The sequence below is a fragment of the Muntiacus reevesi genome, chromosome 4 (assembly GCF_963930625.1).
Source record: "Muntiacus reevesi chromosome 4, mMunRee1.1, whole genome shotgun sequence".
Taxonomy (NCBI): Eukaryota; Metazoa; Chordata; class Mammalia; order Artiodactyla; family Cervidae; genus Muntiacus; species Muntiacus reevesi.
Window position 1 is genome coordinate 146,033,232 of NC_089252.1, and position 27,843 is coordinate 146,061,074.

At 39.7% G+C, this 27,843-nt stretch overlaps 1 protein-coding gene across 5 annotated transcripts; it reads left to right on the forward strand.

The window, feature by feature from the left end:
• Window positions 1-3,125: 3,125 nt before the first annotated feature.
• Window positions 3,126-27,843, forward strand: RACGAP1 (Rac GTPase activating protein 1). Of its 5 annotated transcripts, none has more exons than XM_065934453.1 (18): window positions 3,156-3,250; window positions 4,261-4,354; window positions 10,581-10,669; window positions 14,460-14,662; window positions 15,628-15,764; window positions 16,712-16,781; window positions 18,405-18,458; window positions 19,131-19,211; window positions 19,593-19,710; window positions 20,371-20,501; window positions 21,138-21,302; window positions 23,024-23,119; window positions 23,207-23,405; window positions 24,705-24,810; window positions 24,983-25,115; window positions 25,224-25,359; window positions 26,287-26,395; window positions 26,712-27,843. In XM_065934453.1, the coding sequence occupies exons 3-18, from the start codon at window positions 10,585-10,587 to the stop codon at window positions 26,785-26,787; spliced, it is 1,899 nt and encodes a 632-aa protein (XP_065790525.1). In that variant the 5' UTR covers window positions 3,156-3,250; window positions 4,261-4,354; window positions 10,581-10,584; the 3' UTR covers window positions 26,788-27,843. The 5 variants fall into 5 exon arrangements, with proteins under 5 accessions (XP_065790524.1, XP_065790527.1, XP_065790525.1 ...); XM_065934451.1 differs by lacking the exon at window positions 3,156-3,250 and adding an exon at window positions 3,526-3,542; XM_065934452.1 differs by lacking the exon at window positions 4,261-4,354 and having other exon boundaries at window positions 3,126-3,250.

The following is a 27,843-nucleotide window of genomic DNA, read 5'->3' on the forward strand; positions in this document are numbered from 1 at the left end:
ATGGTGAGGTAAATATTCCTTCACAGCACTAAACCTTCATAAATCCTTTGCTTGTGTATTTAAAATATATACACATGTAGCTCATTTCTGAGATGTCACATGATCCTCCCATTGCCAGGAATTTGCCACCCCCTTCTATTGGGTAAATTCCTATTCACACTTTATGTCCCAGCTCAGATATCAACTCTCTGTAGACTTTTCTAACACTCCCACTCAGATTAATTGATTCCTCATCTGTGCTTTAAAGCTCTTTACACAAATTCTGTCTTTGTATGTGTTGTGTTATAGGTGTAAGGAGGCCAGGCTAATGCAGGGGTGGTGGTAAAAGAACAGGAAAAAAATAGTTCAGAGTACATCACATGTGTCAAAGCTATTGGTTTTTCAGTAGTCCTGTATGGATGTGAGAGTTGGACTATAAAGAAAGCTGACTGCCGAAGAACTGATGCTTTTGAACTGTGGTGTTGGATAAGACTCTTGAGAGTCCCTTAGACTGCAAGGAGATCAAACTAGTCGATCCTAAAGGAAATCAACCCTGAATATTCATTGGAAGGACTGATGCTGAAGCTGAAGCTGAAGCTCCAATACTTTGGCTACCTGATGTGAAGAGCTGACACTGGAAAAAACTCTGATGCTGGGAAAAGTTGAGGGCAAGAGGAGAAGGGGATGGCAGAAGATGAGATGGTTGGATGGCATCACTCACTCAATGGACACGAGTTTGAGCAAACTCAAGGAGAAAGTGATGGACAGAGAAGCCTGGCATGCTGCAATTCATGGGGTCTCAAAGAGTTGGACAGGATTTAGCGACTGAACAACAACAACAATATTATGTGCAGTAAGAATCAGTAGAGCTCTGTGCTATGTGGTTGTAATGTAAACTCTCTTGTCTCAGGAGGCCTTACAAATAGCTGAGAAAAGAAGAGAAGCAAAAGGCAAAAGAAGAAAAGGAAAGATATAACCATTTGAATGCAGAGTTCCAAAGAATAGCAAGGAGAGATAAGAAAGCCTTCCTCAGTGATCAGTGCAAAGAAATAGAGGAAAACAATATAATGGGAAAGACTGGAGATCTCTTCAAGGAAATTAGAGAGATCAAGGGAACATTTCATGCAAAGATGGGCACAATAAAGGACAGAAATGGTATGGACCTAACAGAAGCTGAAGATATTAAGAAGAGGTGGCAACAATACACAGGAGAACTATACAAAAAATATCTTCATGACCCCGATAATCACGATGGTGTGATTACTCAACTAGAGCCAGACATCCTGGAATGTGAAGTCAAGTGGGCCTTAGGAGGCATCACTACAAACAAAGCTAGTGGAGGTGATGGAATTCCAGTTGAGCTATTTCAAATCCTAAAGGATGATGCTGTGAAAGTACTGCACTCAATATGCCAGCAAATCTGGAAAACTCAGCTGTGGCCACAGGACTGGGAAAGGTCAGTTTCATTCCAATCCCAAAGGAAGCAATGCCAAAGAATTCTCAAACTACCACACAATTGCACTCATTTCACATGCTAGCAAAGTAATGCTCAAAATTCTCCAAGCCAGGCTTCAACAGCATGTGAACTGTGAACTTCCAGATGTTCAAGCTGGATTTAGAAAAGGCAGAGGAACCAGAGATCAAATTGCCAACATCTACTGAATCATCGAAAAAGCAAGAGAGTTCCAGAAAAACATCTACTTCTGCTTTATTGACTATGTCAAAGCCTTTGACTTGTGGATCACAATAAACTGTGGAAAATTCTGGAAGAGATGGGAATACCAGACCACCTGACCTGCCTCTTGAGAAACCTGTATGCGGGTCAGGAAGTGACAGTTAAAACTGGACATGGAACAACAGACTGGTTCCAAATCAGGAAAGGAGTACGTCAAGGCTGTATATTGTCACCCTGCTTATTTAACTTATATGCAGAGTACATCATGAGAAACGCTGGGCTGGATGAAGCACAAGTTGGAATCAAGATTGTCAGGAAAAATATCAATAATCTCAGATATGCAGATGACACCACCCTCATGGCAGAAAGTGAAGAAGAACTAAAGAGCCTCTTGATGAAAGTGAAAGAGGAGAGTGGAAAAAGTTGGCTTAAAACTCAACATTCAGAAAACTAAGATCATGGCATCTCATCCCATCACTTCATGGCAAATAGATGGGGAAACAGTGGAAACAGTGACAGACTTTATTTTGGGGGGTTCCAAAATCACTGCAGATGGTGACTGCAGTCATGAAATTACAAGATGCTTACTCCTTGGAGGAAAAGTTATGACCAACGTAGACAGCATATTAAAAAGTAGAGACATTACTTTGCTAACAAAGGTCTGCCTAGTCAAAGCTATGTTTTTTCCAGTAGTCAGGAATGGATGTGAGAAACTATAAAGAAAGCTGAGCGCGGAAGAATGGATACTTTTGTATTGTGGTATTGGAGAAGACTCTTGAGAATCCCTTGGACTGCAAGGAGATCCAACCAGTCCATCCTAAAGGGAATCAGTCCTGAATATTCATTGGAACGACTGATGGTGAAGGTGAAACACCAATACTTTGGCCACCTGATGCGAACTGACTCATTTGAAAAGACCCTGATGCTGGGAAAGATTGAAGGTGGGAGAAGGGGACGACAGAGGATGAGATGGTTGGATGGCATCACCGACTCCATGGACATGAGTCTGAGTAAACTCCGGGAGTTAGTGATGGACAGGGAGGCCTGGCGAGCTGCAGTCCATGGAGGTGACAAAGAGTCGACTGAGGGACTGAACTGAACTGAAAGCTCAGTAAATCTTCTGGAATTCTTCCTATTCAATGGAGAGATGATCCACTGATCAGTTAAGAATTTCCAAAAGTCCTATTTCTGGGTCTGGAGAAAACAGGCCCAGAATAATTTGCCCTCAAAAAGTATCATTTGTCCTTAGTCAACATGGTATCTTGAATGCCTTCAAGAAAGGGCTCCGGAGGGAGTGGGGGAAAGGGAGAGAGAACCCCCCCAAAACTGTTGACCTTAGTCAAGATGGCTGCCTTTGGCGTCGCTCTATCAGAATGCGCATGCCTATTCTTGTCCCCGCCCTTCTCCGTTGCCCTGGCGTAAGCGTCAGAGCGTAGTTGGGGGGGGGGGGAAACACCGCGGGAGGAATAAATTTCTCTGTGATTGGTTGGGGCGGGATTTCAAACCTGGGTTGGCGGCGCGGTGCTGGTCCGCCGTTGGGTGAGACGCGGAGGGAAGTAGAAGGCCGCCCGGGTGGGGCCAGGCGGACCCGACAAGGTGGGTGTTGGGGTCCTTCTGGCGCTGGGTTTGTTGGGGGAGGGAGGATTCCCCGGTGGTGAGCTGTGGCTCCCTACGGGGTCGGGGTAGGGGGAGGCCGACACCTACAGCTCCTCCGCGGCCCTCCTCCGGCCGGGGGCGCGGGAGGCCTGAGCCGGCGGTTATTTAGGGAGTGGGGGGTTTCTTTTCGTGGTGCCATGTTTTGTGGAAAGCCGGGGGCGTCATTTTGAGATGGTGACTTCAGCAGGGCAGAAGCTACCCCAAAGAAATGGTTCTCACTTAAAGACAGAAAGTAGGTGGGGTAGCAAGACTTTTTCGAGGGTTCTTTTCGGAGGAACAAAACTTTTTCAAAGGGAAAAGCCCTGGTGTTGAAGAGTGGAGCCCCTCTTTCTAGTGGGCTGTGAGAGTCTCGGTAAATGATGACATTTGCCTTTCTCATTAAAATCTCAGCCTTAGAAACAGCAAGGCCTTACTTTACCCTTTCACATACATCCCTGTTCATCTCTCAGCAGAGAGTCTGTAGGAGGGAGTGTATAGGATTGTGGGGTGGGTGGGAAGATAAGCTTTTTTTTTTTTTTAAGAAACGTCATCGAACTCTTTAATGTGGTGGGTGAACTTTCGAGTTATTGAAAGTATTTAGAGAAGTCGCCTTTCCTATAGGTTAATCATTCAACAGGTATTCAGTGCAAAATTAAGTACAAGACAGTCTCACTTGGCTTTAAAGGAGCTTGCAACTTATTTGTGCTAATAGAACTAAGAAAGATAACTGTGGTGAATCTAGTAGGCCTTTACACTGTTGAGAATACTGTACGTTAGTCCGGCCCTTTTAGAAAATATTTTGGCACCATTTATCAAGAGTCATAAGAGATTTTTTTTACCGTCTGACTTGGTACTCCAAGCCTTGGAAATGCATTTTTAAGGAACATGGCCACTTGAAGAAAAACATTGTCCACAGTGATGTTCATCTTATTCGTTCATTGAATATTTTGTCATCATTTGCCAAATGTCAGGCATTGTTCTAGGCACCAGGAGCTCATCAGTGAACAAAAATCTCTGCCTTCTTGGAAGTCAAACTATTGGGGAGACAGACAATAAACAAGATAAGTAAGTTAATATGTAAATATGTTAGATGTAGATAAATGCTTTTGAGCAAAGTAAAGCAGGAGTTTGGGGGGAAGGATGCAATTTGAAAGAGTGGTTAACAATGGGACAGTGTTTTTTTTAATTGAAGTATAGTTGATTGACAGTGTCATATTAGTTTCTGGTTTACAGCAAAGTGATTCATGTTCTTTTTCATATTTTTCTCCATTATGTATTTTCCCCATTATGGATTATTACAGGTCCTGCTATACAGTAGGACCTTGTTGTTTGTCTATTTTATGTATAGTAGTTTGTATCTGTTAATCCCAAACTCCTAATTTATCCCGCCCCCTTTCGTTTTTGGTTGCCATAAGTTGGTTTTCCGTTTCTGTTTCATAAATAAGTTCATTTGTGCTATGTTTTAGATTCTACATATAAGCAATGTACTATGGTATTTGTCTTTGTCTTTCTGATTTACTTCACTTAGTATGCTAATCTCTAGGTCCATTCATGTTGCTGCAAATGGCATTATTTCATTCAGGGCTGAGTAGTATTCGGTGTGTGTATATATATGTGTGTGTGTGTGTATAATATATGTATTACATATAATACATATAATATACACACATATATAATATAATACACACACACACACACACACACACACACCCCTTCTTTATCCATTCATCTGTTAATGGACGTTTAGGTTGTTTCCGTGTCTTGGCTATTGTAAATAGTGCTTCTGTGAACTTTGGGGTGCATATATTTTTCAAGCCATAGTTTTTTTCTGGATATATGCCCAGGAGTGGGATTACCAAATCACATGACAAGTCTGTTTTTAGTTTTTCAGGACCTTCCATACTGTTTTTTCCATAATGGCTGCTCCAATTTATAATCCTGCCAACAGCATAGGAAAGTTCCCTTTTCTCCATACCCTCTCTAGCATTTGTTATTTGCAGACTTTTTAATGATGGCCATTCTGACTTGTATGAAGTGGTACCTTATTGTGATTTTGATATGCATTTCTCTAATAATTAGTGATGTTGAACATCTTTTCATGTGCTTATGGGCCATCCATATGAGGCAATGACATTTGAATCAATACCTGAAGAAAGTGAGGGAGTGACCACGTGAAAGAGTCTAAGTAGAGGTAATAGAAAAACAGAGTTACCTAAATGTTCAAGGAAGAGAACAGTTAAATAAATGTTCAACTTCTTGCAACTTAATGGAAACATGATAGAAAAAAGTAAGACGCAATATATATATAAATCTATTATTGCAGTTCTATGAAATATGAATGCATAATGGGCAAAGATTACTTAGGGAGGTGCATATAGTTCAGGGTGGTGAGGTTTTAGTTTCACCATTAAAAAAATGTTACTTTTTTTCTGAACAGAGAAGATTAACAGTATGAAGCAGTGTTTTTATATCTGCCAGATGAGTGTTTTAGATAATAAAGAGGTTGTTTTGTACTAAAATGATTACGGAATGCTTTCCATAAGTTGTTAAGACATATATTAGACCTTGAAGAATGGAACACTTTGGAATGGAAAGAATTCACAGAAGAAAAAAATAAAAGGAGAACTTAGTATAATGAGCTGGTAATGATTTTCTGAAAAATAGTAATTTGTCTCATTCTGCTTTTTTTTTTTTGGCCATGCTGCATGGGCTTGTGGGATCTTAGTTCCTCCACCAGGATAGCTGGGCCCTCTGCAGTGAACGTGCAGAGCCTCAACTGCTGGACTGCCAGGGAATTCCCTCTTATTCCGTATTTTAATCTTCATTCATGTTGGACCGAAGATGTTCTGTTTACTCTTTCTGCAGTTGACTTGCTCATGAGAACATTTGGTTTCAAGATATTCCTTCTGCCTGCCAGTTGAATAGAGGCTTTGATATGGTGAAGCAGAAGCTGGACATTTGGGAAAAAGAATTGTTCTGAAATGCTTTTATATGAAAGCATTTTGTAGTATTGAGACAGTCTTAGGGGATGTTTTTCCTTGGCAGCAGAGAACTGGTATTGTTAATTTCTTGGGAATCTCCAGATTTAGTAATGTTTGTGAGAATGTTTTTCATCAAAACCCTTTCCTGAAAAACTCATTGCTTTGTCTTACAATATTTAACACCCTTGATGCATCTAAAACCTGATATATAGGTCTCTTAATAATGTTGTTTGTAGGGGGAGGAAGAAGAGGATAGAGACTTTTCCCAGGATACTCTGCAGTAAGATCTGTAATAGTCTGTTATTCTGAAGGATGATGTCTGTTCTCTTGGCTGGGTGATTGAAATTAAATTGGGGACTCAAAGCAATCACATCAAGCTGAGACTCTTTCCTGGTGATGCCAAATTGCTCCCTTAGGGATACTCACAGATTGGGAATCTGTAACATAGTGACTTCTCCACCTCTGGGGCTTCTCAACAATAACAGCTGAGATTCTCTAGCACCTTTTTGTTTAAAGTGCTCCACAAACTGATTTCCTTGCTACACACAAGGATCGTTTCAGCTTTCCCAGAAGACAGCCGCCTCTGTAGTGAAAAAGTAGCAGCTGTTTTACAGCTGCGCAGCAATGCACTACAATGTGACTTTGTTTGTGTTTCCTTTCACATTAGTGTATCTCCTAGCTATGAGCTAAGTAATAAAGGGGCAGAAATAAACAGGTATTCATCAGGGTGAAAATGTGACCCAGCAGGACAATTAAGACCATTTTCAGTTGATATTGACTAGAATGAGTAAATTTTAGCTTTTCAAGGTATCAGGGTTAGTACTGATACGGAAGGATATTTTCGTCATCTATAAATAATTCCTGAGAGTCACTTCTATAGAACATTAATAAAAATACATAGTTCCCCAGCATATAAAGTGAAAAGGATTATATTTTCTGGTGCTGTTTTGGATTGCCCAGAGTAATTCTATGTTAGAGGAAAAACTAACTCAGATGCTATAAGGTTCATGTAGAAGAACTTGTTTAAGAGCCTAGACCATGTCAAATTTTACTGTCTGCTCCCTTTTTGATCTGAAGTCCAGCTGTGGTTTGCTAATCACTGTTCTAGGATGTAAATAACAACAATCGGACAAAAACAAAACCAAAATATTTATACCCACTCTAATATCCTATAGTCTTACTGTGAGGTTTGCTTTATACAGTATAAAACTTTTATCTCCATTAATTTGTAGTATTCTGTGAGACAAATAGGGCAAGTGTTTTTGTTCCCATTTATAGATGTGTTTCAGAATTTTAAGTGACTTATCCACGGTTATACAACAGGTAAATAAAAGAACTAAAAGTTTATCCTAGGGCTTCTATCACCTTTATTTAACTGTTCTCTTTGTTTTCATGTATACTAAACATGTTCAGGTAGAATGGAAATGCTTTTGACAATCAAATCATGGTGGGGGACGTGTCTGTATTTATTCATGAGTTTGTTCTCTGACTTCAGTTTATCAAGTGTGTGTTTTTAATGCTGAGTCTTTGCAATATAGTAGTGCCAAATGTAAGGTTTCTCCTTTCAAAGTTAGAGTCTAGCTGGGACATAGGATAGAAACATGGTGAAGTTAAAATAGAGTACAAGGTGAATATGCCACATGAGCAAAGCAGTTGAGGAAAGATTGGGACCAGAGAGGTCAGTTGAAGTGAATGTTAATGACCTGCAAGTGTTGAGGGGCTGGCTGTAACATGCATGAGAGAAGAATCCACAAAGTTTGGTGACTATATTTGTAGGAAAGGGAGTAACTTAAGGTGACTCTGGGGTTTGAAACTGAGTAGGAGAATGATAAAAATAAGAAAATCAAAGTTTGATGTTAGGAGGAGGAGGAGAACTAGGGTGGGTCAGTGGGTAGAGTAGTTGATAATATATGTGAGGAAACGATGTTTTCAAAATCAAACTCAGCATCCAGGTCATCCCGAATTGAGAGCTATAGGATTGGGGTGGGGGTGGCGGGGGGAGCTGAGGGCCAGAGAAAGAAATGGGTTGTCTGTAGCGATGTAATGACTCAGATGGGGTAGTTTGACAGCTGTCTCCTAGGTGCTAGGCATCGTGTTAGGAGAACAATGTAGATTGAGGTAGTTGTGTGAGATCACAGTTACTATGGTGAGATGTCCCCAAGTAGGTACTCTGTGTTTTTAGTCTTTTCAGGAATCAAGTTGTGTTTTCAAGAAAGTACCTCCACACGGTGCTCACTCAAGGGAGTGGTGTACACAAAGAAAATAGGAAACAAGAATAGAGGAACTTGAGAAAATAAAGAATTTCTCTTAAAGGGGACAGAGAATCAGATTGTTGTCATTTAAGTTGTAAAAATCCTCTGAATTTTTTTTTAAATAACCAGTTTTCAGTACTCTAGTTGCACTGTCAGATTCTCCTTTTCTGCTTGTGTGCTCAGTCGTGTCTGACTCTTTGCGACCCCGTGGACTGTAGCCCCCCAGACTCCTCTGTCCATGGGATTTTCCAGGCTAGAATACTGATGTGGATTGCTATTTCCTCCTCCAGGGGAATCTTCCCAACCCAGGGATTGAACCTTTTCTGCATTCCTAGTGAAGTAGAAGTTTTTCTGTGTACTGAGCTCACTGTTGTACAATCTCAGATTATACAGATGAGGGAAGAGATGATAGACATGAATAGTATCCCATATTAAAACTGACCACCGACTTTGATTTTTATTGGGAGCCAAAGGAATTCATCATTTGAATAGGCTACTGAATGCCCTGTCCCTGTTTTCTGTCCTGTAGCACAGAGATGTATTTGCCTTTTTTGGTCATATTGTTAGAACCCATGGGCATCTCTGTGACTTCCATATCTTTTCCTACCAGTTTTAATACTAGTCTTTTAGTTTTGTTTTCAGTTTAGAGAAAGAGCTTTGTAATAAATTTGTCAGTCTGGTTGCTTAGCAGCTTGCTGTGATTATTATGTAGCTTGGAACAGATACATTGCCATTTGAAAATCTTGGTTTCCGGCCCTGATTCAGGTATATAGTGCATCCAAGCTTTGAATTTAAAGCTTTTTTTTGCTATTAGAGCAATCGTCATACAAGTACAAATGATAATTCTGTAGCATTTAATAGAAAATATCTTAATGTTTATATATTCCTTTTTTCTTTGGTTTTCCCTCCCCTTTCTTGCGCTCATAGCTTATATAGTACAATGTTACAAACACTGTAAAGTCATTGATCCTTCATAAAAGAGTTCTTAAAATTTTATTTAGATGCATGAAAGAGGACCTGGACTAGAACGTTCAAGGGATGATTAGGAGAACATAAGAAGAATCCTTTAATGGTGTTTTGGAGGACGTTCAGTTTTCAAATGAAATTTGATTTTTTAATTTCATTTCCTTGATAATTTTCATAACATCACACTGATGTCTTTCTTTCTCAACTGTTAAATGAAGATTTTATTTCCTCAAAGTATTCCCAGTTAAAGTCTACTTGGAATAGAAATGCCTGTAAGGACACCATTTTTAATGTAATATCAGCAAGTCTTGGGGGGGGAAATATGAAGCTTGAAATTCACTATTACAGAACACAGTAGCAAATGATTTTTCCTTTGCCCTTCTAGCTGTGAAGGTGGTGTATTGTCTCCTTGATGCCAGAATGTGGTACAACATAATCCTTTGCCTATACTTAGTATAAATTTATTAGACATAGTCCCTGCACGCAGTCCAGCAGAGAGCCCTGCATTACAGAAATAATTCTTGTGCTGCTGAGCTGGCGATTTCCCCACTTAATCACTCGTGTGACGTCATCTGTGCCAGTGGTAGGAAATGTGCTGACCATGTCCTGCGTTTTAAAAGGCAGTTGCAACATGGGTACTAGCTAAAAATGAAATTAAAAATAAACCTTTTAAGATATATTGAAAGTCTTCAAAGTACAACAGGATTAAAGTGGCAAAAATGTTTTGTTAATCATTAGGCTCAACTTAAGTGGTTGATCACCTAGTAGTCAACTGACATACTTGTCCCTAATTGCTTTCTTCTCAGCTTCAAAGTGATTGCAGAGTGGAGGGAAAGAAGTAGGCAGGAAGGGGGTGTTACATTCAGGGACTGAAATGCTTTTGTAATTTTCAAATGAGTCTTAAACATTCTAACTTTGTTTTCATAAGAAGGATTACAGAAAACATCAGTTGTTAACTTGAGACTCTCATAGTGGTAGCTTACACATGGATGAGTCCAGATGTTAGTCACTGATCACTGTACTGGCTTGCTACTGAATCCTTTGTCTGGGGGAGATGGCAGGACCCCTAATGTATATTTGATTTCTTGGCAGAAAGATGGATACTATGATGCTGAATATGCGGAATCTGTTTGAGCAGCTTGTACGCCGCGTGGAGATTCTCAGTGAAGGAAATGAACTCCGTAAGTCATTCTGAGCTGGCCTGAGAGAAGAGAACAAACAAGATTTCAGATATGGGCTTTCTACATAGCCGAAGTGTGTTCCAACCCTAAAATTGCTTTTCATTTTGAGTTACCGAAAAAAAAAAACAGTGGTCACTTATTTGTGGTCAAAGCTTCATGGACACGGATTCTAAATGTTCACTTTTTTTTCCCCTGTAGTTATTTTTAAATGGGTTTTACCCAGATTTTTTCATTATTAAGGTTCTCTTTTCACTAAATAGTTGGCATTAGTTTCCAATTTCATTTTTGTATAACAAACTGGGCAAAATCTACTGAATTTCTAAGAATGTTGCTTTTTTTCATTAGAGGAGTAGTCGTGTACATTTTTTATCTGGGGTTTTCCCTGTGTTCTATAAAACATTTTCAATTGGAAAGGAGAAAAATGACATAATTTCTTTTCAAAGGAAGGACAATCCATCTGCTTTCACCTACTTCGTATATTTGATGCTTAGTAATAAAGGTTTGAGGTTGGGTGGAGAGCTAGGGAGGCAAAGGAGGTGGTGATAGAATAGTCTTCTGGGAAGTAGATTAGTGACAAAGAAAGGTGGAGCTGATAGCTCTGATGATTCTTTACCAGCTTTTCTTTGTGTTACCATCCTCTCCTATTTCAGATTTTCATGAATACCTAATTCAGTGGGTGTTGCTGTTAAGTCAGTCTCATAAAAGTAATGCAAGAACTAAGTCTTAAAAATCTTCATAGTACTTACTGTAGTGTGTTGCTTGTGCCATTCAATACTTTCTTTAATTTGATTCATGCTTTTAATAGCTTTCATTTACTTACAGCCCTTTCAAAACAATATTCTATTTTCTCTAATAACTGTTGCATGACCCTGTCATCTGGTACCAACTCAGTAACCATGATGGCATACTAATTAGGCTTTTCTTTGAGGTCACGTCATCTCAGAAGACAGATTGTTTTGGAGTGGGGAAGAGATCTTAAAATTCAGGTTCACTCAGCACATATTCAGTGAGAACCTATCACAGCTTCTAGCACATGTAGAGGGAAAGGGATGATGAAATGACTTCATGGAAAAAACTAGGGTTTGACTTGAGCCTTCAATTGGATATAGGGTAGGATCCCAACAGACAGAGATAAAAGAGGTCATTGAGTATTAAGGGAGACGAGTGGAGGCAAGAGGGTGTGGGATGTGAGGTGAATAAGAGTAAGTGGGGAATGACTTAATCAGAGCCATGCTTTTGGAAGGTTACCCTGTCAGAGGTGGCAGCTGCATTAGAGGTGGAGGCTGGGAGGCTGATTAGGTGGTTACCCTAGCTCAGGAAAGAGGCAGTGGGGAGCACTAACTGGAGTGATGATTGTGAACATGGAAATGGGTGGAAGAGACTGTGATAATAAGATCACTAGGAGGAGGCAGCTGATGGCATGTGGGGGCAGAGGGAGGAATTTGAGGTTTGGAATCTCAGTAACTAGTGCTGGCTTTTAACTGTTATTTCTGCCCGTGAGTTAGGAATTTTGCCACAAGGATTTGGAGATAAATGAGATACTAGGTTGTGAAAATACCTATGAAAAAATATGCCATAAAAATACAAGATATTTATTCTTATAGGAACCTTTATCTTATAAGTAACTTTCTATCTTTCCTTAATTTCTATTACAAAGTAGAGGTACATTTTGTACCCTTTTCGAATCCCTAACTTGGAATGTTGGCTTTTGAGGACCTTAAATAACTTAATGTCTTCTAGACTCTACAATCTCCTCTTCTGCAACCACTTTAGTCTGTCATCTTAGAGCCTAGGAATTCTTCCCATGCCTAGGTGTCCCCTGGCTCCTTACTCTCGCTTTTCATCATTGTAACTTCATTCCTTTCTCTTTTTTTGTATAGTCATGTATCTTATGTATCTTAGTCATGTATGCAAATGCTCTGGTTTTGGTCTAATATAAATAAGTATTTGATCATTTGTATTAAAATAGGAATGCCTTCCTTTAAATGAACTGATACTTTATTTGGTTTCAGTTCTGTTGTCCAATTCAGTTAGATCGGTAACATATGCCATTTAACAATGAATGGGAATTAAACCCCAAATAAGACTGTTCAAGGAGTATCCTAAAACACAAGCTAACCAGCAAATTAGGTCAAGTGAAAATCTTTTCATTCTTAAATTATTTTTCAATTCAGGAAATAGTTTAGTGTGTAGGCAACACTGTATTTAGAAACATTGACCACAGTGTAGAACTAGAAAGTTTTTAGACTATGGAAAGTGTGTTTCCTGTTCTTTATTTTTGAAAAAGGGAAGTATTACATACATTGAAAAATATGCAAACAATAAGTTCTTGGTGAATCGTGAGAGTAAAATGTTACTAAGAACCAGCTCTTGTTTTTAAATTTTTTCTTTGTGAATCTATAATTTTGAAATACTTAAAGTTGCAAAAGGATATATTGTTTTCTTTTTCAGTTAAGGAGGAAAAAAACCCCTTAGTATATGTGTTCTAAGATGTTAACTGAACCGGTATATCATTTACAACTACTTGAATTGTGATAATATATTTTACTTTTTGCGATCCTTGATATTTGTATTATCTAAGATAACTAGGTCATAATATTCTATTTTGCTAGAATCTGTTGTTTACTAAAAACCTGTTTCCTTGTTTGTCAGAATCAGTTTCTCTAGATTGAATTGTTACCCTAATTTGTAAGTTTGAAATTTGGTCAAATAGTTAAAATTGCTTTAAAAAAGCACTATATTATTTCTGTGCTCTTATGTTAAATTCGAATAGGAAAGTCTCCCTTATTACCAGAGAATTTACTGGCTTTGTGTGAATTTGGCCCAGTTTCCACCGTAAACTGGGTTAATTTGACCAGCAGCAGATGTACACCTAGGAAAGTCCCTCCGAGGTGCTGGTGGAGTGGTGGCTTAGAGGGACGCTGAGGTTAGCTGGAGTAGGAAGGCGTTGCAGAGGTGCCTCTGCAGGTGATTGAAGGGGCACCACCAGGGTGTCATGCTTTGAGCTGTTGCCCTGGAGGCGATGCTTCCTTTGCAGACATTTGAAGAGAGTCCACATTCCTCTTATCAGTGAGTCATCCGAAGCTAGTATGGTCTTCTCCTCCTGTGTCTTTGCAACTGGAATGTTTACATACCCTTCAGGGCTGTGTTAAACAGCAAAAGCAAATTGGCTCTTTACTTTCAAATCAATATTTGTATAATTATACAGCTGAATGCGATTGCAGGCCTAGACATCTGTAATATTAATCTACATCTACTGGAGCATGTTACAGCAGTTACATTTGAATTTGCTGTTTAATGCCTCTTTGGTGCAGCAACGTGTGACTCTAAAGGAGGCTCTTTTTATTTTATGGCCTAACTGTCCTGGTGCATGACAGCTGCCCCGAAGGTTTCCTCCTTTTATTGCCTTCTGTTCAGGGGCTTTCACTGTTAGTGTTACATCTGGAGCCAGGTGACTAATGAGTTACTTATTTCATAGCAGATGCCACTGGCTAAGCCAAAAGTAAGTAAGTGGCCTATTGGAATAGGCGTTGCTCCCCACAAAACTCTTGACCAGAGTTTATATATATATACTGTATATATATATACAGTATATATATATATATATATATACTGGGACATAGAGTGATATATCCAGGATCTGCTCCTGGTTATTTTCAGCTGGATTTGCCCATAATTCAACTGGTCCCTTAATTATGCACTTGGAGTAAATCTAACTGGTGAACTCACTTATTACAGCATTTATACTCTGTTTGGTGCTTGAATTATTAAAGTTTCCCCCTTTTCTTAGAATTTATCCAGTTGGCAAAGGACTTTGAAGATTTTCGTAAAAAGTGGCAGAGAACAGACCACGAGCTGGGCAAATACAAGGATCTTTTGATGAAAGCAGAGACTGAGCGTAGTGCTCTGGATGTTAAGCTGAAACATGCACGCAATCAGGTGGATGTAGAGATCAAACGGAGACAGCGAGCTGAGGCCGACTGTGAAAAGCTGGTGTGTATTGTTTTTATGCTAGCACTGTGACAGTGGGGGTGCCCAGTTTCTTCTTCATTAAAGAGTTAAAAGCAGTTTGTCCATGATTGGAGCTGAAATTGCAACCAGAAATACTATTCTTCATAGGTTGAAATTTAAATTTTTAACATTTTTTCTCCTTTAGATCTTAAACATTTACTTAATATACAGATTTCAAATGAGAATTTAAAGAGTTAGGGGGAAAGGCAGGGAAATCCTTGCATATTTGATCTATTTCTTATTGTTGATTATAAGTGCTACCTAGAACATCCTCATGTAAGATAGTAATAGCTAGTACTTTGTCATTGATATAGGCAGGACAATTCTTAAGTCTTCATTACGGCTCTTAATTTAGGATAAAGGGTTAGCTGTGTTCAACCAATATGAACACTGGGACATAGAGCACTGTCATTTTGATGTACCAGAGTGGGTCATGGTACAAAGGAAGCCCTTACTAGGAGGGACTAATCCATCTCGGTGTACTGTTAGACGCCTCAGTAAGCTCAAATCGTCTGGTTCCAGTGCATCACAGCTTTGTATCCATTTTAATGCATTTCGCTCCACTATTTAGAAAGGTGGGTGGCTGCTTTGATCTGTAGAAGCCAATAATTGTCCTGATAAGATGACACTAACGTGTTTTTGCTCTGTGAAATCTATTTTGGGACTCTGATTTTGGGAGTCTTCTCTTCTCTTGAATTAGCGGTTTGATCCAAAAGTCTTGTAGCAGAAACCTCACTATTCTAGATAGAGTTCATTTTACCAGTCAGAAATCAGAGACGCAATCTGGGCTTGATGTGAATTAATATGCTATTGGTGTAGCAGCCTTCCTGAAGGCTCATTTGCATAATGCTGTATTTTAATGTATTCTGGTCTGCCTGTCCCATAAATTTAAGGTGAAGCTTTCTCCCCTGGTTAGTTAGGATGTTTTACTCTGCTTTGGTCTGTAGGAAAGACAGATTCAGCTGATTCGAGAGATGCTCATGTGTGACACATCTGGCAGCATTCAACTAAGTGAGGAGCAAAAATCAGCTCTGGCTTTTCTCAACAGAGGCCAACCATCCAGCGGCAATGCTGGGAACAAAAGGTGGGGGAACTGCGTCTGTTATCCGATCACAAGGAACACGGCTCTCAGAAGTTCTTATTATCTAAACTCTTAAATATACTGCTTTTGTAATGTGTGCTAAATAAAACAGAAAAAGACTTTGGAGGAAGGGTGTGTGGGAAATAAAGGTGCAGGGGCTTCCCGTTTTATTTTTTTATCTCAGGTTTTTTCATTAAGGGTAAAATTTGACATTGGTGCACAATTGCACCAACATCAATAATCCTGCACATTGCTAAGAAACCTAAAGGTGGAAGTGGCAGTTCAGCAATACTTCAGTGTTTACTCTCTAGAGAGCTCTCGTAGTTCTGGTTTAGAAAGACCCTCTGTGAGCCAAGACCAGACAATAATTTTGGTTCTACTGCATTGTTATTTAAAATAGTCTCAACCAAGCTTTGAATTAACACCCCCAATACAATACATACGGAAAGGTCAGCACTCTTTGAGCTATTTATTTTGTTGTCTGGTTGTTTTATGGGGAATCTTTAGAACTAAGAAGATGTACAGGCTTAATTTCTTAAAAAGCTAATGCTGGGTAATTCTCTCTTGTAGAAAACAACCACAGTTGGGATCAAACTGAACTTCTCTCTTCTGCCTTGTGACTTTAGCAGCCTGTAGTATAGACTCAGCAGGAAATAGCACCTATACCCCTGAGTGTAGCTTTCAGCTGCTGTTATGAGACCTTTGCTGAAATAGCAACTGTGCTGCATGTGTGCTCGTGTGTGCACACACACACCAACACACATACACATGGTCGCCCTTGAAAACCGTAAAAAGCAGCCCACCACAGCTAGGGTTGAGCTTGTAGTTATCTCCACAGGGAAGATGTTGCTGTGAAATTGCTGATGTTACCTGACCAGTGTGACTTCTTCTGGTGTTGGTGGATTTTATTTTCCACAGTCTTGTTTCTAACTACTATTTCACTCGTCTAGACTATCAACCATTGATGAATCTGGTTCCATTTTATCGGATATCAGCTTTGACAAGACCGATGAATCCCTGGTAATGAACACTTGATTTCTGAGAATTATCTATTTTTCTTAACCCTGATCCCTCAGGAATCTCTCTTCTGTCCTCTCTTCTGAAATTCCCTTATTACTATTTTCTTAGTTGATATGTTATAGATACCAACCAGCTTTTAAAAATATAAAGACACACAAGCCTGTAAGAGATTGGCTTATATATTTAGCCTTTGGAAGTGAGAATATAGAATTTAGGATTTGGCATGAGGTTAAATTTATTTAACGAATCTGTGAGCTGCCTGTACTAATTGATTATTACATCTTGACTTTTTAAAACCCCAGCTAGGACAAAAAAATTATCAAGACTCTTATCCAGGCAGGCTTTATTTGCTGCTCTTGGCGAGAGTAGACGTGTGCCTTATTTCTAAATTAAATTGGTTCTTAGGGTAACTTAGTCATACTTCACAATTAGAAGGAAACCAGTGCCTTGGAACTTCAGCCCAAAGGCTGATGAAAGTTTCCAGGTACTAGGTAATGCCTCGATGAGCAGTGGTCCACCTGTCTGAGCTCTTTGTTACCCTGCTGTTGTGGGGCAGCACCCTTCTTGTAATGTATGGTGGTGTTTCTGCATAAAAGGTCATACCCTGATATTCAGTCTTTGTTCCAGAGGACTGGCAGCTTTTTGGTTTGTGTAGCTTTCCTATTTGGTGAAAAGCTAGCAAACAAAACAATAAATCAGAAGGTTATTGGTAGTTGGTCATTTGATGATAGCAAAACAAATGACAACTACTTGTTACATAGGCTAGGAGTTTTCTGTCCAAATTCAGAGTTTGACTAGGGCAGTAATTGCTCTTTTGTAGATATTAATATTAGGTATTACCTTTTTGGAATAAGGAATGACACAGTTTGGGATTTGTAATAAAACTATGATATATTTCTAGCTGATTTTAGAGCTAAACCTATGGTGTAATATCTGTTGTAACTGAAGCTGAATCAAACAACCAGTAGCTAAATTACTTGACCATAAATTGGAAAGGTTAAATTTATTTAGCTAAGCTATAATATATACAACTGTTTAGGGGTTTTGTGTTTTCAGGGATTATCAGGGTCAGGAGGTCATAGGTAGCTACTAAAGATGAATGCAGATGGTTAAAGTGAGTGAAGTGAAACTAGACCACAGTGAAAGACGAATGAATGACTCTTTAGGGCCCAAGGAGGAGGTATGATTGAGAGATGTGAATCCTAAACTATAACTTTTAAAGTGGCTGCATTGTACAGAACATCGAATTAGATGGTAGCAGTCCCTTATGAGCAAGGATCACATCTAAACCATTAGTACAGTGCCCACCATTCTCTGAGTTCTAAAACTAATTACAAAAATAATCAGAAACAAAGGACCAGGTGCTGAAGATAATCACGACGGAAGTTGATTCTTTAACCTTTTCTTGCCTCTGTGGTATTGATTCCTGATTCTATTATAATAGCTTCAATTTTGGAAAGAAGGCATGTTCACTTACCACAGCACTATGGCTATAACATTTGAGAATTGTGAGTTAGATATTCTGACTCAGGAGGTTTATAAAATTGTCTGTAAATGTATTTGCATAGGGTTTAGGGGAGGCCTAACCAAAGAAGGAAATTAATACAGTATAATTGTCAACAGGATTGGGATTCTTCTTTGGTAAAGACTTTTAAGCTGAAGAAGAGAGAAAAGAGGGTATGTATGGTTTTGTTTACTTTTGGGTTTGTGTGTGTGTGTCTGTTTTTACTTAGTAGCAATAAAAGAGTTTCCTCTGGAAATGTTGCCTTTGTGCTGCATTCCTGACATGTTGCTCTAGCTGGGGTTAAACACATATTTCAAGTGAATCTATATTGGGGGGAGGGGCAGTATTGATGTTCCCTGAGGTAGTAAACTCAGGACAGAATCCTGTCCTCTCTGTTTCACTATTCTGAGCTGATTTCAGTTCATTCATGGAGAGGAAAAGGATCTATTTAAGTTTGTTTTGAGATGTCATATGAATTTTTATGCAGAATTTTTGTGCTCTAATATAAGTTTCAGATGAAATGTGTGTATAATGGGATATACAGAGATCTATCTGTACTTGTTTAGGGTCCTTAATATGTTTCTAGGACTTCATGTCCTTAGATAGGATTACACTGTACTTTTTCTGGTGCTGCCATCTAAATTTTTCCAAAGCTTGCTTGTTCTTCTAGGGCACCAAGGGCCTTTTTGTGGAAATGCGCTGTGAGAGAGTGCACATTATTTGTTATTTCCTGCAGCCCTGGTACCTAGGACTTGCATCCAAGTTGTCTAATCGAATAATTTTATTTTTTGTGCTTCACATCTCCTATCTGGCACTAAAGCTCTTGGTTTTTGCCCCATTTCTAGCGCTCGAATAGCCGACAGTTCGTTGACGGTCCCCCTGGACCTGTAAAGAAAACGCGTTCCATTGGCTCCACTGCAGACCAGGTAAGAATAACTATGGTGAGAGAACTGTGGTCTTGAACGTAGCAAAGTGTAGTGGCCCCAAGCATAAAAAATCCCAAGTCAACATTGCAGTGTTATTTTGAAAGAGATGTTTGGGGAAAGTTTTTTTCTGTACTAGGATCCTTATTATCCATATGAATAGAATAGTAAACAACTTCAGCTTCATGTTTGTTCTCAGTTACTTGTATGTATACCTCTGTGACCTGTATTTTTATTTGAAAATATTAGATTTCAACTTTAAGAGTATTTAGGGCTGTGGGCCTAAGTCCTTGCTAAGACCCAGGAATTTTTTAACTACTCCAAACCACCTATAGTAGAAGGGAAATTAGATTTATCCTTCCCTCATTACTGCCTTTGTTTCAGGGAAATGAATCCATAGTAGCAAAAACTACAGTGACTGTTCCCAATGATGGCGGGCCCATTGAGGCTGTGTCCACTATTGAAACTGTGCCATATTGGACCCGGAGCCGAAGGAAAACAGGTCCGCTGGGTTTGTGGCTGAATTGCCTGTGTAAAAACAGCTGGTAAAATCCAGGGAGAACTGGTTTCTTAGAACCCTCATGAGGCAGGGGCTGGATGTTTTGGGTAGTTTACTGTTGCTTACTGAGGGACAGAGCTCTGTTTTTGTCATGCCCTGCTTTGGCTTGCTAGCCTGACCTACACTACAGGTGTGTAACTTGTCTCTCTGGAAACTGTTTTGCATAGTTCACTTCTGGGTGTTGTTATAGATTCCTGATTATCCACTAGTTATACTGTATATTTGGCTGTGTCGGATCTTTGTTGCGGCAATCAGGATTTTGGTTGTGGCTCACAGGCTGTTTAGTTCCCCTGCAACTTGTGGGATGTTTCCCAACATGGAAGACATGTTTCCTATCCATGTCCCCCAGCACTGGAAGGCAGATTCTTAATCACTGGACTGCCAGGAAAGTCCCTACCAGTTATATCAGAATTGGAGTTAAAATTCAGAAGGGAGAATTACCTGGCGGTCCAGTGGTTAGGACTTTACACCGTCACTGCCAAGGACCCTGGGATCCGTCCCTGGTTGAGGAACTAAGATCTCACAAGCCGCAAGGTGCGGCAAAAACAATTCAGAAGGAACGAAATAGCTAAGACACAAAGCTTGAAGTTGTCTGTTTTCTAGGTACTTTACAGCCTTGGAACAGTGACTCCACATTGAGCAGCAGGCAGCCGGAGCCAAAAACCGAAACAGACGGCTCCAGCACTCCACAAAGCAATGGGGGGATGCGCCTGCACGACTTCGTCTCTAAGACGGTAAAACTGGGGTTGCTGCTGCTTTGGGACACATCTAATTTTTTAATGGTGGGCATAATATTTGCTAATCACAAATTTAAATATTTAGTGTTGTAAAATTAAATGTCAAATTTCCTTCCTCCTCCTCATCCCACTCTCCAGGGTTATAGAGGGTGTGTATCTTTCCATTGTGTGAGTGATATTAAAAGAAAGCAACTTTTCAGAAGCAGTTTTTGCTTTATCGTGATGTGTATTTACAGTTCATGCTTGAATATGGCACATCTTAACTTTGTCCCATTTGATTTCTGGTAAAAATCCAAGCAAGCTGACAGGGGCACAGAGGCATTAACTGACTTGTTTGAGCCACAGGACAGTAAGTAGCAAAGTTTAACACAGAGGTTTTCTGACTCCTTGCCAACAAATTCTTTCCACTAGTGTATGGTGATCCCTTCCAATTCGATGCCCTCATGCAAATTACTTAGCCTCTTCTTGCTTGTTTCCTTATCTAAAAAAAACCTATAGGATTATTGTGAGAACTACACAAGTAAAAAATGTGTGTAAAGGGATGAGAAAGCTGTTGGGCACATGCTGAGTGCTTAATAAATGTTGATTGATCATAAATGTTCTAATTCATACCATTCCCTGTTTCATCTTCAGGTTATTAAACCCGAATCATGTGTACCATGTGGAAAGCGAATAAAATTTGGCAAGATGTCTCTGAAGTGTCGAGACTGTCGTGTGGTCTCTCATCCAGAATGTCGGGACCGCTGTCCGCTTCCCTGTATTCCTACCCTGATAGGGACACCTGTCAAGATTGGAGAAGTATGTATGACCTATGGGAGTTCTCACTGTGTTATGACTTTGTTAGCTTTTAAAAGCTTCTGTGCTCAGTCGCTTCAGTCTGTCCAACCCCTTGTGGCCCCATGGACCGTGGTCTGCCAGGTTCCTTTGTCCGTGGGGATTCTCCAGGGAAGAATACTGGAGTGGGTTGCCATGCCCTCCTCCAGGCGATCTTCCCAACCTAGTGATAGACCCTGCGTCTCCTGCATCGTAGGTGGATTCTTTACCTCTGAGCCACCAGAGAAGCCGTTTAAAAGCTTATGGTCATTTTTTTCAAAAATTAATGATGCCATGTACCTTTCTTCTCTCAAATAGTGAATAGAAATTATAAAATGTTAACTTGAAGAATCCTGTTTGGGTTTGTCTGTCTGATTAGTAGCCTTTCTAAACCAAATTCTTCTTCCTTTTCTTCCCCTCCCTTCCCCTTCCTCTTTCCCTTCCTTTCCTTATTTTCCTCCTTTTTCCTTCTCCTTTCCCTCCTTTCACTTCCTTTTCTTCTCTTTCTTCCCATCCCCATCCCGTCTAATTTTGTAAAATTTCAAACATATACAAAAGTAGAGAGATGAGTATAACTAACTCTGGTTCTTATCTTTCAACTTTCATGATCTCTGACTCATGTCCAGTCTTGATTTGTTAATACCCCCATCTCCTCCTCCTGACCCTATTCAGTGAATTACTTTGAAGCAAATCCCAGCCATGATATAATTTCATCTTTGAATATTCTTTCTCTTATGTTAGAGATATTCCATACTAGGCTATTAAGATTAGATTCATGTCTAAAATTTGATACAATTCATTAAGAACTTATTATTAGAAGCAACATTAGCAAGAATCAAAACAAAATGATTGAGCTGCTACTCAGCCTCCAGCAAATCAAATATTACTTTTCTGTAATCTTTTTTTTTTCTTTAATGCATGATTCCCATTTAATCTTTATTTTTTTTCTGGTTGTGCTGGGTTTTTCTTGCTACTTGAGGGCTTCCTCTAGTTGGCAGTGAGTGGGCCTACTCTTTGTTGTGGTACATGGGCTTCTTTTGTTGTGAAGCACAGACTTGAGGCCCGTCAGTCTCAGTAGTTGTGGTGCACGGGCTTAGTTGCTCTGCGGCATGTGGAATCTTCCCAGACCAGGGATCGAACCCATGTCCCCTGCATTGGAGGTGGATTCTTATCCACTGTACTACTAGGAAAGTCCTTCTTTAATAATCTTAAGAGTTTTTATCCATGCATGTAATTTTTTTACAGATTTTCTGTAATATAGAGTCACGGAGTTCTCTTCTACAGATTGGTGTGTATCATAGTCAACTGAGTTGTATTATATAATTTTTCTTACTAAGAGTAATTACAGGATAGAACAGATTTTTTTAGAGTAATAAATTAGTTTATATTACACTCCGTACCTGTAATCTCATTATTGCTTTCTTTCTGATGCCCTTGACTATAAGAGGAGCAGGGGTGGAGTTGTAGCTAGTGATCTTAATACTTGTTCATGCAAGAGTGTGGTATATGTGACCATAAATCAGTCCTGGTGTAGACGTAGGAAAAATAATTGAGTGGCTCTAGTCTTATTTATGCTTTGGGAAGAGGAATTTTAAAGTAGGCATGATGTCCCAGCCTCAGTATTAGTCTGGGGATGGCTCTTCCCGTTGGTCTTCATCTACTAGTCTAAGTGGTATAAATAATAACTTTAAACTCACCTTTTTCAGGGAATGCTGGCAGATTATGTGTCCCAGACTTCTCCAATGATCCCGTCAATTGTTGTCCACTGTGTCAATGAGATTGAGCAAAGAGGGCTGACCGAGGTAAGAGTCTACCCTTGGAGAGAGTGAGTTTGTTATTTGCGTCAGTAATTAAGAGGTTTTTAACTGAAAGTGTCATCTTGATAACAGACAGGCTTGTATCGGATCTCAGGCTGTGACCGGACAGTAAAAGAGCTGAAAGAAAAGTTCCTCAGAGTGAAAACTGTACCCCTCCTCAGCAAAGTGGATGACATCCATGCTATCTGTAGCCTCCTGAAAGACTTCCTTCGAAACCTCAAAGAACCCCTTCTGACCTTTCGGCTAAACAAGACCTTTATGGATGCAGCAGGTGGGGCAGATCTTAATACTTAAATGTGAGTCCCGTAGGGGCAGGAGTTTTTGACTCTTCTGTTTCCTGTTTTGTCCCTTGCCTGGTACAGTGCCTGAAGCACAGTAGATGCCTCAGATACTTTGATGGATGAATAACTATTCCATGTTCCCTGTGCTCTTCCTGTCTGAACTGTATAGGGTCCCTAACAGGTTTTTTGTTGTGCTTTCTGTTGTTTTTTTGGTCAAGTTTTAGGTTGTCCTTTTAAACTTGGAGCCTTCCTTGGTTTCTTTACCTCACGTCCTACGTTTAGTCCATTGGCACATCTCATCAGCAGAAGCCTTGTAAATATATCTTAAATTTGTGTCAATTCCTTTTGCTGTCTTGACCTCTCTTATCCTGGAGTGCTGTAAGACCCTACTGGTTTTCCTATTTCTACTCTTGCCCTCTACAGTATAACCTTCACACAGTAGCTAGAGGGGTCCTTTCAGAATTTAAATTGGATGATATCCCTTCTTTCTTCAGTATCTCCCAGAAGCCTCTCATAAGTCTCAGAATAAAATCCACAGTCCTTAACAGGCCCCAAAGACCCCACATGATTTGGCCCTGGTTATATCTCCAATATCATTTCCATCAACACGCCTGCCTTCTTTCTTTTCCAGTTACACTGAAATTCTTGCAATTCCTAGACCATAACCGAGCTTACTCCCAACTCGATTAGAGGCCATCATACTTGTCTCAACCTGGAGTGATGGTTGCAGGATTTGCTCCTTTGTTTCTTTCAGGTTTCTTGTTGGATAGCTTGTCCACAGAAACACCTGACCAGCTGGTCAGAAAGAACAGCTCCCATTACTTTCTAGTTTCTTGCCTGCCTTATTATTATATGTATCACTGCCTGATAGGTATTTGCTTTCTGAGTGACTCCTCCAGGAGCATGGGGCAAGGGGTTTTGTTTAGTTCTGCTTGATGCTGCGCACTTAGAACAGTGCCTGGCACCTGGTAGGCTCTTAACATGTTTTGTGAACGAGTACCTTCTTAATAGATGTAAACTGCAGTTACACGTCTGCCTTCCTGGAAACATGAGTTTCCAGCTGCTCTCCCTAACTGCAAGAGCTGTTTTTTTTTTAAGTTCTGATTTCTAATATTGAGCTGTTGGCCAGTATCCTACTTGTTAATGAAACTAGAGACTGATGCAGTCATGAACCTAATCAGAAGTTTCAGAAGCTTACTGTATAGATGAGACTTTGTGGTCAATAGCTTGAAAACCTCTTGTCAAGGGAAAGAATTCTAGGCCTCTTGGTGCTTTCTTTTCATTTATAGAAATCACAGATGAGGACAACAGCATAGCAGCCATGTACCAGGCTGTTGGTGAGCTGCCCCAAGCCAACAGAGACACATTAGCTTTCCTCATGATTCACTTGCAGAGGTGAGTAGAGCAGAGATTTGTCTCTGAGTCTGGAGAGTTTGCTACATGGAAGAGAATTGGGGTTGGATGTTAGGGAAGAACGTGAAGGGTGAATTATTTTCTGTAGATCTTATATTTTGGTCTACTTTTAAGCAGAAGGACAAGTCTTCTAACTTAATGCTCTTTTACATAGAGTGGCTCAGAGCCCAAATACTAAAATGGATGTTGCCAATCTGGCTAAAGTTTTTGGCCCTACAATAGTTGCCCATGCTGTACCCAATCCAGATCCAGTGACAATGTTACAGGACACCAAGCGTCAGCCCAAGGTAAGCAGGCATGTTACGTTACATGAACTCATACAACAAAACAGGACAGATTGATGAGAGGTAAGGCCTGAGCGTTGATAGTTTGCTAACATGTTGGGTGGCTTTTAGGTGGTAGAGCGCCTGCTTTCACTCCCCCTGGAATACTGGAGTCAGTTCATGATGGTAGAACAAGAAAACATTGACCCCATGCATGTCATTGAAAACTCAAATGCCTTCTCAACACCACAGACCCCAGACGTTAAAGGTAAGGCCTAAGTCGTGCTCCTTAAAGGGCCTGACTCCCTCTCTGGTTTTTGGCTGGGTGCCCTCTCCTTCCCTTTGCTAGAGCCATTTGAAATACATATTCTTTAGTAAAATTAAAATATTTTTGAGAATTCTAACATTAAAGAAAAAGCTATACAGTTCTACCATCCTAACTTTTTTTCACTTTTCCATGTTCTCCTTTCTTTACCCTTTGGATATTTTAAATAAATATAGATATAATTAGTTCTTATTTAGCATTTTGTGAGAACTTTCTCTGTTACTGTATGATCTTATTTATCATTTTTATGGTTGTAAACTACTTAAATATGCTATATTTGGTACTGATTTTATTTTTCAGTTTTTCATAATTACATATACTGATGCCATCAACATATGTATATGCCTTTTTATTTTTCCTAATGGTAAATTTCTTGGAGTGGGAATTACTGAATTGAAATAAAGGTTTTAAACATTTCTGTTTCTTGGTATGCTTTACCAACTTGATTTCTTAAAGGCTTTTGCCAATTTGTATTGCCACCAAAAGTATATGAGACTAGTTTCATTCCAACTTCACTGGCATTGGAGACCTGTTCTTTTATTATTACAAGTTGCTTTTTAAGGAAGTATATTATTTTTTCTAGTATAGGACAAATCAAATAGATGCTAGATTTGTGAAGTTTGGAGTTTGAGAATGGCTTAAGTCAGAAAATGAATGTTAGCTACTCATTGAGCATCGCTTGCATAGTTCAAAAAAATATACTGGTGTGCTATAAAATTATGACAAAAATGACCCTCGGGACTTTGCTAGGTCTCCAGACTTAGCTCTTAAGTGTCTCACAGGATTTGTAGCTTAATACTAGTTGCCTTATGAGAATGCATTCTTCCCCGCCCCGCCTCCTTTAAAAATATGTCTTACCTTTGATTGAAGTGAGTTTACTGGGGCCTGTGACCACTCCTGAGCATCAGCTCCTCAAGACTCCTTCATCCAGCTCCCTGTCGCAGAGAGTCCGCTCCACCCTCACCAAGAACACTCCCAGGTATGTAGAATTGGTTGACTCAGGAAATAGGAAATGGTCACTTCCTTGGACATTTTCCCCATCATGCTGAAGCTTATTGAAAGAAAAATTGAATTAGATCTTAGCTAGCAGCTCAACATTAAAAGCTGTAAGGATACCCTTTTTGAAAGGGTCTGAAGGTCTTTAGTACTTCCCTCCCTCATCTCAGGTGATAGAGAGCAGCTTACAGAGTAGTCTCGGAGGGTTTCCTACTTTAGTTGATTGTCAAGTAATGTTATAGTTGTTTATTTATCATTTTTTATAGAGTACTTTTCCAGTTCATTTTCTTTTTCTTTAGATTTGGGAGCAAAAGCAAGTCTGCCACCAACCTAGGACGACAAGGCAACTTTTTTGCTTCTCCAATGCTCAAGTGAAGTCGTGTCTCCTGTTACTTAACAGCATTTATTGACTGTGAGGAAGAGCGCACCTGTACTCTACTCTGCAGCCTCATTACTACTTTTAGCATTCTCCAGGCTTTTAATCAAGTTTAATTGTGCATGGGGGTTTTATGAAAACTATATATATCTCCTTCTCCTTCTCCTTCAGTAATGTAATATCAACACCTTGTGCTGTCTTTGGGAGCTCTTAGATGGGAGATCTTTACAGGGGTATGAAATTCATTGTGATTCTTTTGCAGGCTGGGAGGTACATCCCTTTGGTTTAAAGCCAAACTCCCTCATGTAATGACATTTCTGTGGTGTAATTTCCATGAGACTAGTGGTAGAAGCCCCTGCCTCTTTGGTAAGAATGACTTGTCTTGGGGTGGGAAATGGGGGAGCAGCGTTAAAGAAGGTTTGGGCAGAGAATTTAGGATGGCTTCTTCGAGAACTTGGAAATTCCCCTTCCCCTGTTAGGAGGTGAGCTGTAACAATGGAGCCTTCATAGAACTGGGATATGGGGAGTACTGAACTAGTAATGGGAGTGTGCTTGGCTTTAATTTGGTTTGATTAGGTTTAATAGTGTTAAGTGGCACAACCTTGTAAAAGTTATACTACAATTTATATTTATTTCTAATGGGGCTCCGACGGGACATTGGGTTTGGTTGGGGTCAAAGCCAGTTTATTCTTAAGTTGAATTCATTCTGATGCTTAACACCTCCCCACCCCCTTGTCCATTGGAGCTCTCCTTCTAAAGGTCAGTGTACCGTCTGTTTAACACCCAACTAACAAGAGTAGGCTATAAGGGAAGATTGTCAATATTTTGAGTGGCAAGAAAAGCCACAGTCATTTTGTCTTTGCACTTTGGATGCTGAAATCTTCCTATGGAGCATAGCCACGTCTAGATAAATAGGAGCTTTTTCTTCTATTAAAATTATTTACAAAGCCTATCAAAATGCTTCCTTCTATAGAATGTTTCTGACCCATAGTGGCCTGTAAAACATACATTTGGAATAATATTTGGAAAAAAGTAAATAGTTTTTTCAAAATGAA

Excerpts from the sequence above, each read along its gene's own strand:
- RACGAP1 (XM_065934452.1), top strand. The coding sequence starts at position 10,585 with ATGGATACTATGATGCTGAATATGCGGAATCTGTTTGAGCAGCTTGTA. Across the intron at positions 10,670-14,459 it reads CAGTGAAGGAAATGAACTCC|AATTTATCCAGTTGGCAAAG; the intron begins GTAAGTCATTCT and ends CCCTTTTCTTAG. Across the intron at positions 18,459-19,130 it reads TGAAGAAGAGAGAAAAGAGG|CGCTCGAATAGCCGACAGTT; the intron begins GTATGTATGGTT and ends CCCCATTTCTAG.